General features: G+C 41.7%; 1 protein-coding gene across 1 annotated transcript in view; it reads right to left on the bottom strand.

Annotated features, from left to right (window-relative positions):
• Ppp3r1 (protein phosphatase 3 regulatory subunit B, alpha) overlaps positions 1 to 12,233 on the bottom strand; it is a 38,685-nt gene extending 26,452 nt beyond the window's left edge. The window contains exon 1 of the mRNA XM_090336774.1: positions 11,846 to 12,233. Coding sequence (XP_090192900.1) covers positions 11,846 to 11,848 — 3 coding nt within the window. The 5' untranslated portion in view covers positions 11,849 to 12,233. The remainder of the gene's footprint in view (positions 1 to 11,845) is intronic.
• Positions 12,234 to 12,437: the final 204 nt, after the last annotated feature.

Here is a 12,437-nt window from a genome sequence, read left to right as displayed (position 1 = left end):
AAATTTACTAAGATTCAGCAAACTGTGGCCCCAAGCCCAACCAAATCATTTTATAGGTTATCTTTTCATTCTTTGGCCTCTTTTGAAGCACAAATTTGCAAATTCTGATGATATCCATTACATCTTTTTCTCTTTTTAACTGTGCTTTTGGTGTAACATACAAGAAATTGCCCATCACCTATGTTTGCACATTGTTTTACTAGAAAAAAATGATTATTTGTCTGTCCTCCATAACAGTTCTACATTACAATGACAAAGTTGAATCACTGCAAAATATATAACCATAAAGTCTAAAAGATTTAGTACCACTGGGCGGGCCCGGTGGCTCAAATCTATAATCCTAGCTACTCAGGAGGCTGAGATCTGAGGATCAAGGTTCAAAACCAGTCCAGGCACAAAAGGACCTGAGACTCTTATCTACAATTACCCTCTAGAAAATAGGGAAGTGGTACTTGGCTCAAGGGTAGAGCAGTAGCTCTGAGCTAAATGCTCAGAGACAACACCCAGGGCCCAGGTATAGGGCGGTATCCTGGAGCTGAAGAGCTCAGGGACAACACTCAGGCCAAGTTTAAACCTCAAGACCCACAAAAAAAAAAAAAAAACACAACTTAGTACCAATCCCTTGATCTAAATCCTGTCTAAAATATCTGTCAGTACTTCTACTCACCTGTAATGTAAAATGAAAAACTTTCTTTTACTTGAAAGAGCTTTAAGGGAGAATATTAGTTCAAAGGGGAGGCAGAATTTGGTTACATCAAACTAGTCAGAGAAAATATTTTAATCAGGAAGCTGACCATATGAGGGCACAGCTATGTAATTATGAAGGATGAAGTACAGTATAATACTAGAAATCGGATACAGTTTTCAACTCTTACAATCCCATCAGTAATCTGTGACCTTTGTTCAGAGTATCAAATAAAATATTGATGAGGTTGTTTTTAGTACCATAAGGCCTTAGCCTCTAGTGAAGGGAGGGTAAGTTAGGGCTAGATTACACAAACCTAATTGCCATAGCAAGGAACTGGTCTAGTAAGAAAGAGCCAGAGAGAATATATTTAACATTTGAGAAAAAAAGCCTACTATGAAACTTACAGAAAGGTTTTCTATCTAATAAATCAGATATTGAAGGACCTACTTCAGTCAGATATCCATGTATGATATTGTGTTAGCTCTCTCCTGAGATACATAGGTTTAAAGTATAGACAGACTTACTACCTCAATGAAAGTGATAAAACTACTAACTCTAACTCTGGGCTTCTCATTTTGTGAAATAAACATTCTTTAAGGCATTTTGTTACTTATAGCTAAAATATTCTATGAAAGTACTACATAAAATACTAAATAAATTTTCTACTTTGATAATCAGTATATAATAGGACAGGGGCTGCACATAAATAAGAACTCATTATGAAGCAACTTCTCAAGAATGTTTAAAGCAGGGCACCAGTTGCTCACTCCTATAATCCTAGCTATTTAGAAGGCTGAGAAACAAAATTATGGTTAAAGGCCAACCTGGGTAGAAAAGTCTAAGAGATTCCACTCCCAAGTAACCAACAAAAAGCCCAGCAAGGCTCAAGTGGCAGAACATCAGCTAAGCAAGTAAGCAACACTAACAAGTGTGAGGCTTTGTGTTCAAACTCCATACTGACCCCCCCCCCAAAAAAAATCTTTACATTATAAGCAAGCTACTCAGGAGACCAATAAAGATCAATCATGGTTCCAACCCAGCCTCTGCAGGAAAATTGATGAGACTCTTAGAACTCCAAATAAAAAGCCAAGTGGAGCTGTGGCTTAAGTGGGAGCGTGCCAGCCATAAGTAAAAAAGTTAAGGACAGTGCCCAGACCCTGAGTTCAAGCCCAATACTGACACCAAAAACCTAAAACAGCAAAAATAACAAACAAAAAAACACCGCACTTTGCAATTTATCAAAAAATGTTAGATAATTACCTAGTCCAATACCACAAGAACACTGAATCAAGGAGGCAATTTGGTATAGCCATTTTATAGATATAGAAGAGGGAAAAAAAATCAAGATATACAGATTTTACAATTCTCTACTACAGAATAGCAAAATCCTCAGAAAAGCAACATAAACAAAAATATAGTAGTCTTTCAGTGCTGAAATAACTGCTTGAAGTTATATAACCCCATGAACAAAGTGGCTAAAATCAGGCACAAAATGTCAAAACTGCAACATACCATTCAAAAGTGAGCGAGAAGGTAAAGAGAAAAAAAAATCTATCACCCAAAAATAGTCTACAATGTAGTGATTTTTTGTTTTGTTTTTTTCCTAGTCCTGGGGTTTGAACTTAGGGCTTCCTCATGCTTTTTAGGCAGGCATTCATTCTACCACATGAGCCATGCTTCTAGCTCAATCTATGCTGAGTCTTTATGACTGTTAACTTTTTCATCTTTGTACCTGACAGCATGTTTGCTGTATGCAGTATAAAAACATTAAATGTTTTGCTTGCTAAATGAAGGAAATCGAAGATTTAGAACTATAATCTCACTTTAGCAGTTGTTCCTAGAACTTCTGGAGGGAATAAACCAGTTCAAACAAGTAAACATTCATAAATTCTGAGTTTCCTTTAATTATGAAGTTTGCCTGCTATTTACAAATAAAACTAACCTAACACATAACTCTACTAAGTCATGTAAAAAGAGCACTAGAGCATAAAAGGACTTTTATGACTTAGAGCACTTTGCTTTCTGGTAGCTTTAACGCTGTGCCTAACAAATACTTGAGGCTTTCAGAGCACTGTCTACAGGACTTAGACTTTCTAAGCTTCATCACACCTCTGTAGAGCATGAGAATACCACATGGGAGTAGATTTAAAAGAGGAAAAAAAACGAACCCCTTGTCCTCAAGGAACCAATGGCTAGGATGGAAAACAAACACACATACAGTAATATGGGATGAATTATGTGAAAATTACTCACAAACGGTTATTAACTGCCTGGCAAAGCTGAGAAAGTTTTTATAAAATGCCATTGTCAGAGAATTTTGAAGTTTAATAATGAAAAGAGAAATGACACTTCAGACCAGCATTTCACAAACACTTTGATTTGGCTAAAGCCTAAGGAGGTTTCTAAGAGATGATTAGGTCATAAGGGCTCTACATTCATAAATGGATAAGCATCGCTGCTGTGGATATAAAGGTGCTGAAAGCCTAGAACTTCTTACATGATTATTAAGTGATCCTTTCCAGAATAATAGTAGAAATATGGACAATAAAAGCTATTCTAATGAGGCCTCAGAAATGAGCAACAAGATACTGGAAATTAAAATAAGTCATTCTTGTAGGGATATAGTTCAAAAAAAAAATTAATGTCAGCTGGGCACGGTGACTCACATGTGAAGTCCTAGCTACTCAAGAGGCTGAGATCTGAGGATTGCGTTTCAAAGCCAGCCCAGGCATTAAAATCTGTGAGACTCTTATTTCCAATTAATCACCAGAAAGTAGGAAGTGGTGCTATGGCTCAAGGGGTAGGGCCGTAGCCTTGAGCTTAAGAGCTCAGGGACAGCGTTCAGGTCCAGAGTTCAAGCCCCATAGACCAATAATAACAATAATAATAATAATAATAATAATAATAATGTCCTAAGACTTTACAAGACAGAAAAGTCAAAAGCAATTAACTAGGATATCTGATAGAAATGTCTAAGCAGCAAAGCTTGGAATAAGAATGTCTATCCTATGTCTCTCACCACTTTTTTAAAGCATGTAACTTGCTGATTTCATTGGTTCAATGATGAGGAAATTGCCTTAGGGTGATTACAAAGTGACTCAAACAAGATTCTGCGTTTTGATTTTTTTTTTTCTGTGGATCATGAGACTTGAACTCTGGGCCTGGGCTGTCCCTGAGCTCTTCAGCTCAAGGCTACTGCCCTACCTCTTGAGCCACAGTCCCACTTCCCTTTTTTTAAAGTAATTAACTGGAGATTAATTGGAGATAAAAGTCTCATGTTCTTTAGTGTCCAGGCTGGCTTTGAACTGTGATCCTCAGATCTCAGCCTCCAGAGTAGCTAGGATTACAGGTGTGAGCCACTGGGAAGGGCTTGGATTTTGATTTCTAAGTTAATGCTAATCAAGTTAACACCTCGAGGGCTGAAATGTAATAAAAGCATTTTGAATGTGAGAAGGATATAAGTTGGGGGGAGGAGGAGAGAATACTATATAGTCTGAATGCCCCTCCAAAAGTTCATGTGTTGAAAGTTAACCCCCAAATTCAAATGTGATGATAGCTGGAGGTAGAGCCTTCAGGAGATAATGAGAGGTAGGTCAAGCCACAAGAGTGGAGCCACCCATTATGGAAATGATGATGACTTTACCTGTGGAAAAGCCTAAGCTTGTGTAGTTCTGCCTTCTCAATTGCTTGATGTGCCCACCATGCTTCCGCAGCAAGAAGGTTCTGACTAAAGATGGCCCCTTGAAATTGGGCTTTTAACAACATAACAAATAGCCTTGTTTTCTTTATAAAATTACCCAATGTCAGATACTTATCAAAGCAGCAGAAAACAAACTATGAATAATTACTAGCCAGCTGCAGCTATTGAACACATATAGCTTTTGTGACAGAAAACACACTTACCTCTTAATTTTAATTAAAATTTAGACAAGTATATATTGTTTAATGGGTGCTTAATTAGACATCACATAACTGTAGTGGATTGAAAATTAAGAGCATGAGCTAATAGCAATAAAAGGTCAAAAACAGTATGACAACCACTCAAAAAGGCAAAATGAAGAATTTCTTTGTTCATAAATGTACTCTAGTTGAGAATTCCCATGAGTTAAAAACTCAAAACTCTGTTAGAAAAAGTTATCCTATAAAATACATAAAATCACAAATTCTCCCATTATCCACTATCACTTTTCCTAAGATGCTTTTATTAGAAATCGTCTTATTTTACTAGACAGTCCCAGCTTATTGCATACCTACAACAGGTGGTTACTGAGACAATACACTCAGGAAGATATGAAAGAAAACAAACCCTGAAACTAAACAAATTATGAAAAAAAGTGCAAACAGTTGTGAAGGGTGAAAATTTTTTTATGATGCTGTGCTTTGTCCTGTTATGTAAATGGGTCTTAAAATTCATACTTACTTCCAAAAAATAAAAATTCATACTCCACAGTATTTACAAAAAAAGACCTAGCCAAAGCATCAATCAATTTAGTACTGGCTCCAGTAAAACTAGTCAAAGTGATATATCATCTACAGAGATCTGAGGATCGCAGTCCACAGCCAGATGGGGCAGACTTAAAGACTGTGACTCCTAGATCCAATTAATCACCAAAAGTCAGAAGTAGAGATGTGGTTCAAATGGTAGTGTTAGCCTTGTGTACAGAAGCTCAAGGGCAGCACCTAGGCCCTCTGTGCAAGCTCCATGTACATGCATAGGGACATCAAACTGTCAATACTTCCATTCTTTTCCTCTTAGATTTAAAAGACAGCCTCTTAGTCTTCTTCCTGGCTTATTCATTTGGCCCCCAAATAAATAACTCCTTCCTCCACCCTAAATCCTCTAGTTTTAGCCTCTCTCTATTCAAAGTTTAAAAGGGCAGGCAACACTCAATGTCTGACCACACCCACACATTTATTATTTATCAAATCCAATAAATACCACATCAAATTACGACTGCCTAAGTCAAAAGAAGTCAAGACACTTTAAAGTTCTTCACTAATTCCTGCAGTATCTATTATTCATCTATTATTCACCAACTCATTCTTAAAACACACTTCAATCTCACATCATCATACATCACTAATTCCCCAACTGTCTTTCTGATTATTCATTCTCCAAGAAACATGTCTGTTCAACTTCTACTGGCTTTTTTTTTTGGGGGGGGGGGTAAGTGTGTGAGGGGAGTGTATGCACCCAACCTGGGGCTTGAACTCAGGGTGTGGGTACTGTCCCTGGGTTTTGTGCTCAAGGCTAGCACTCCAATACTTTGAGCCATAGCATCATTTCCAGCTTGGTGGTAATTAATTGGAGACAAGTATAAGCTACCTATGCCTGGCTTCTACTTGCTTCTTACAATGAAGAATTTTTGAAGCTCACCTCTTTGCTTCTCTTCTACATTCTTTCTCTATAAAACTGTATTTGGGGGCTGGAAGTTTGGCCTTGTGGTAGAGTGCTTATCTAGCATGCACAAAGATCAGGGTTTGATTCCTGGGTACCACATACATAGAAAAAAGCCAGAAGTGGTACTGAGACTCAAGTGGTAGAGCTCTAGCCTTGAGAAAGTCCAAGGACAGCGTTCAGGCCCTGAGCTCAAGCCCAGGACTGGCGCAAACCAAAAAAACAAAAAAACCCTCTGTATCTGGCCAAGTGCTAGTGGCTCACAGCTACTTGAAGATTTAAAGCCAGTTTGGGGGGGTGGGTGGGAAGAGTCTGTGTCTACAATTAATCAGCAAACTGCTAGACTACAAGTATAGCTCAGTGGAAGGTGCCAAGCATGAGCAAGGAAGCTGTGCAAGAGCACAAGGCTCTGATTCAAGCCCTGGTAGACACAAAGATTGCACCCAGTTACAGGACTCCGAACACTCTAATATAAATATACAGACATTTTCAAACCTTTCATCTAAGCTATTTCTCTTCTGAACCAGATATAAAGATCTGACATCACAAACCTCTACATGATCTCTGATTATTTTTTAAAATCAGATCAGAAAAACCTTTCATCATTCCTCCACATCTTCTTCTCCTATATTTCCTAGAATTTGCACTTCTACCAAAGGCCCAATGCTGACATTGCTAGTCCAGAATCCACACTTTGAGAATTACTACTGAATTGTGCCTATTTCAACCTCCAAGCTATTAAGTTCCTTTTGCTATCTTCTAAGGCTGTAACATCTTGCAGCATATACACTTAATACTTCATGGCACTCTAGCCTACAGAAATTATAATGGAGCAACATACCAAGAATTATTAAATCAGAAATGAAACAATGGTCATCTGGTCAAACTCAAATTTCTTGAGGAAAGATATAGTATTCTCCAGTAGAGAACTGAAATCAAGTAATTGCTCACAAATATTTGCTTGAATGGCTAGCATGATCATCATTCAGTCACTAAAGCCATAAAACAAAGCAAGATTTGCTACTTTTATTTCCCAGTAGTTACCCAGTCTTTTCTTGTGTCTCCAAAATTTTATCTTATTTCCAGTCTATCATATCCATCTGTGCAGCTATTATATTCATCCACATCCTTATTTCTCATATGAATTACTGAAATTATTAACAAATCACCATGTCAAGATTTGTCTTAATACTCTGTCATCAAATTCATCTATTTTAGAAAGTGAGACAATGTAATTCTGCTTAAAACTCAATAGCTTAAAATTCCTTTGGGGGGGGGACTCTCATATGATAAATAATGGCCTCTAACCTAATCTAACCTCAATTTCCCTAACATTCTCCAACTCTTCTAAACCTATTCCCAAATCTCCAGCCATGCTGAATACTGATACTTCTCATCTTTTATAGTAACTTCATGATAAGTCCATCATAAATTTCAATCACAATTTCAGTAATCATAAATAAAAAAAACCCATTTGCTATGTATCCCTATTGAACATAACAGCTTAATCTAGACTACCTTAACTATATTCAGAATACTATTACTCTGTGACTAGGCAAAGCCATCTAACACAAAGCCTACTTTATATTTTTGTTGGTTGTGGGCTTGAGATCAGAGCCTACTTTATATTTTTGTTGGTTGTGGGCTTGAGCTCAGAGCCTGGGTGCTGTCTCTGAGCTCTTTTGCTCAAGGCTATCATTCTACCACTTTAAGGCACAGCTCTACTTCCAGCTTTGGGGTGGCTAATTAGAGATGGGTCTCACAGAGACTTTTCTGTCCAGGCTGACTTTGAGCCTCAGATCTCAACCTGAGTAGCTAGGATTACAACATAAGCCTACTTTATAATAAAGTGTTGCATATCTCATGTAATTCACTGAATATCATACTGAACCCTCCCCCCAAAAAAACCCCACAAAGGTTGTATGGATGCTCATCATTAATGTATCGTTAATGTATGTTAAAGTACAGCATCTACTGAATACTTAGCACTTTCACACAACTGTAAAGCTGAGAAATCCTAAGTAGATACTCTGTCCACACTTTCTAGTTTTCTGAATGGATTGTACAGCTCATGCCTCTATGTCTTTGAAATGCCCTTTCCCATTAGTTAAATACTCAGTCTTCTTCCAGAAGGTGTTCTGTGAGTGACTCCCACTCTGGTTTGGATTAAGCTTCTTCCCTGTTAGGTGTGCTCTTCCAACATTCCATGTTTAGTTTGTTAATAGCACATACCACACTGTATAATCAGTCTTGTTTACCTCACATGACTAATTTACTTAGAGATAACAATCAAATCTTGTTTATATAACTAGTGCTAAACAGATTAACAGACAGGACTAAATTTAAATAAATACAATCCTTAATATTCTGTAAACAGTGCCTCTCAGAATGTAGCATACCACAATCACCTGGGAGATCTATGAAACCTAGACTGCTTGACTCCTCTCAAGATTTTTGGATTCAGTTGTTCTGGGGTGAGGCTGACAAGATTCCAGATGATACGGAAGCTGCCAACCAAGAAACATTTTGAGAATCAGTAATCCAAATGTGTATCATCTCTTCCTATGTTTAAGATTTACAGCATCTTCTAGATACACCTCTCTCTCCTGCAATCCTAATAATCCTCTGGACACAACGTAACTTTTACTCCTTCACAGAACTTTCTTAAAATGCAACACATGTTGCTTTTGTGTATATGTGTTATTTCTATCACAGCTTTGTGGTGTATACTATCCACACAGTACTCATGTTAACTTCTTTCAAAACTACAAGCATTTGTGTTATGTTCTCTACTTAAACCATGGCTGAAAAGCTTCTTTAATTACTATAATATCCTCTGAAGAACACGGTAACAGAAAAAAAGCTTATAGTTATTTGCTACTATAAATGAACTTCCATTTGCTTGTCACACCCCCGTACCCAGCGCCTGTCTGAGGCGCTTAATCCTCTTTGCCCAAACGTTCTTCCTCATACTGCCTATCTATGACAAATATCTGATTCTTCTTCCACACTGTTCCTTTCATAGCTGATTGACCTCCAGACAGCTTCCTTCTCTTGTTTGTATCAAGCCATTTTAATTTTCTCATCCACTATGGAATATAACAAGGGAAGAAACCTGTCTTCTCATGACTAACAGGAATTTTAATTCTGCTAGCCATGAAAAGTTGCTTGTTTTAAACGTGTATATACAGACAGTAATAACTTCAAGTTCTACCAATACCTATAAGAAAAGAATATTTTAGGGACCCAAGTCCTATTTTATCTTCTCCTTATCTGAATTCATCAGCAATCATAATAATTCATACTATCAATCTGTTGACAAACCAGGCACAGGTAGCTCACACCAGTAGTCCTAGCAATTCAAGAGGCTGAGACATAAGATCATAGTTCGAAGCCAGCCCAGGTAAGGAGTCCAACAAACTACCAAAAAGTCAGAATTGGAGTTTGGCTCAGGCGGTAGAGTGCTAGCTACGATCAAAAGAAACTCAGGTTCAGTGCCCAAGCCCTGAGTTGAAGCCACAAAACTGGCACCAAAAACAAAAACTGTTGAAAAATTTATTCATAGCAATCAGGAGTTAGAAAACCGATTTCTCATACATGACAAAAATTTCAAAATTGTAAATTCAATGAAGAAAAGTAACCAGATTACTCCAAAGTTGACATTGTTAAGTAAAAATCCCATATGACAAAATAAAGTTATAGGTAAGGTCTTGAAGCTTATAAACAAATGCTGTATTCAACAAACTAACACTAAAATTGTGAAATCAAAGCCACTATGCCAGCCTTGAAATGTTCCCGGGAATACTGAAGAGCTTTAATCAAAGATGAATTAGAAAACCTAAAAGGAACTTGGAAAGAACTGAAAATAATGAGCTGAGGAAAAAGCACCATCCTAAGGTACATTTTAAACTATTTAAAAGATTAGGAAACATTGAGGATCGTGAGGATTTAAAAAAAAGGAGGGGGGATGCATCACGGGGACAGAATGAAAGTTTAGCACTCTTAGGAATTGGATCCTTGGTCCAACCAATCCCCAGGTGCAAAAGTGTAAATAAAAACACTTTTTCCAATGGACTACAGTCTTGAAAATCCTGACTTTCAAGTAAAATGCATGTATAATAAGTCCTATTAAAGTACTAAAATGCAATTCCTAACTTGAGAATACCAACAAAATCTTTGTACTATGAATACCTCTAGGTCTTCCCAAAGTGTTTTCCTTAATTGTAGGGAAAAGCCTAACTTGTGACTCTGAAAAGCCAAAGTTGTCTCCGAAATGCCTCCCAAATCAGCAAGGAAAAACTTCCTCTACATGTCAAAATCATGAATCATTTATTCCATCTGCTCCTAATCTGCATCTTCATCATGCCAATAAGCACCCTTAACCATTTGCCCCAAATTTTAAATAAACACTTATTTGACTATTCACTTTCTTTCAGTAACCATCACCACCAAACTGACTTTCCATTTCTCTGGACTAGCCCACCATTACTGTTAAATTCTATAGACGTATTCTTCTACACGGGAATACCCTATAACTTAAAGCTGCAAGCAAACAATCTAAAAATCTTTCAGACTGTTGAAAAACTTTGAAAAGTCAAACAACAATCCTATCTCCTTCTGACACATACAGAACAGCACTGTGATTTTCTTTTCTACTATGTAAACATTTCTTGATTGCAAAGAGGAAACTCGGAGGGCTAACCAGAGCCAGAGAACCGGTAAGGTAACAGGCTAAAAGGGCGTCGATGATTTCTTGGCTTCAGTGACAGGCGAGAGACACACCCCTAGCGTCGGTCTGAAACACTACAGCAGTGGATTCTACCTTAGGGATTACTGTGAGGGTGAGGAAAGACAAATTTAAATCGCCATGATTCAAAAACAACCACCGCGGGAGAGACATAACAAAGGTAACAAAGTAAGTGAAAAACCTAGGGGAGCCAGCGGGCGTTCAAACGCCAAGTCTCTCCCCATTCCTCTGAGGCCAAGCCGGCCGACGTTTTGTTTGGTTTGGTTTTAATGGGTCTGTACCTGGGTCCTTTCCGGTTCACCAGTGCAGAGAGAAAGAAAAGGAGCAGCCAAAGAAACCCCCTAAGGTGGCAAACTAGCAGGAAATAACCTACGAAACGGAGAGAGGGGCACCGGGGGTCAGGATCCCTGCCGAGATTCATGGCTAGAAAATGGGGAGTGAGTGGGAGAAAGCAGCTCGGGAGCAAAAGTGGGTCTTACATAAAGCGCCATTTGCCGCCACACGTTATCATTTCCATAGGATTTCGGAATGTCCTCCAACTTGAGAAAGGGGGGGGAGGCAGCAAGCCGATGGGGAGGGGGCTCGTCAACGAGGAGGAGTTCGGCGGTGCAGCCGGGGACCCTGCCGGGCGGGCGGGCGGGCGGCCGTCCGGGGTGGGGGGGGCCGGGGATCACGCAGGCGGAATCCCGGCGGGCGCGGCGGAGGGGCGTCCCGGAGGCCGGGGGCGGGCGCGGCGGAGGGGCGTCCCGGAGGCCGGGGGCGGGCGCGGCGGAGGGGCGTCCCGGAGGCCCGGGGGCGGGCGCGGGGGCCCCGCCGCAGCCCCGCGCCGGCCCGCCGCCCCCGCCCGCCGCCAACGCGCCCCGGGGCCGCCGGGCCGGCCGGGCCCGGGGTCTCTGGAATTTTCCACGGGGGCGGGAGGCTCTCCGGGGGTGTCGGGGACTCGGCCCGCTCCCGGCAGCCGGGGCGGGAGGGGGGGAACGGGGGCAATGCACCCGGGAAGTGGCGGTCTCACCATTTTGCTCGGCGGGTCGGCGGCTGGCGGGCGCGGCGAGGGTCGGCGGTGATGGGCTCTGGCGGCGGCGGCGGCCCGGAGGCGGCCCTCGGGACGCCCGGACGGGGGGTGCGGGCTGGGGGAGGGGAGGCGGTGCCGCGGGGCCCGCGCCGGCCGGGGAACGGGGCGCGCGAGGCGGCGGGCAGGGCGGAGGAGAAGGAATCGAGGTCGAGATTCAGAGAGCGAGCGCGCGGGAGGGCGCAGAGGCGGAGGGCAGGGGCCGACGGGGTCGAGAGGGCCGGGCGACTCGGGGGCTGCAGCCTCGCGCTCGCGCCGGAGCCGTGACGGACTCACTGCGGCGGCTCTCGCTGACCCGCAACCTCAAGGCACGAAACCGGGGGAGGGCGGCGGAGGGAGGGGAGAGCGGAGCGCGGCGCAGCGCGGCGGCGCGCAGGGCGGAGGGCGGGGGCGCGGGCCGGCGGCGGGGGCGTGGCTTCCGCGAGCATCGCACATCCGGGAACCCTCGCACCCGCTCCGCCGCAATGGCGGCGGTGCCCTGGCGAGCCGTGGTTGGGGATCGCGGAGTGGGTCGACCACGTCCGCCCCTCCGCTG

The sequence above is a fragment of the Megascapheus bottae genome, chromosome 7 (genome assembly GCF_031878675.1).
Source record: "Megascapheus bottae isolate mThoBot1 chromosome 7, mThoBot2.hap1, whole genome shotgun sequence".
NCBI classification, from domain to species: domain Eukaryota; kingdom Metazoa; phylum Chordata; class Mammalia; order Rodentia; family Geomyidae; genus Megascapheus; species Megascapheus bottae.
This window is presented reverse-complemented; position numbering and strand designations above follow the sequence as displayed.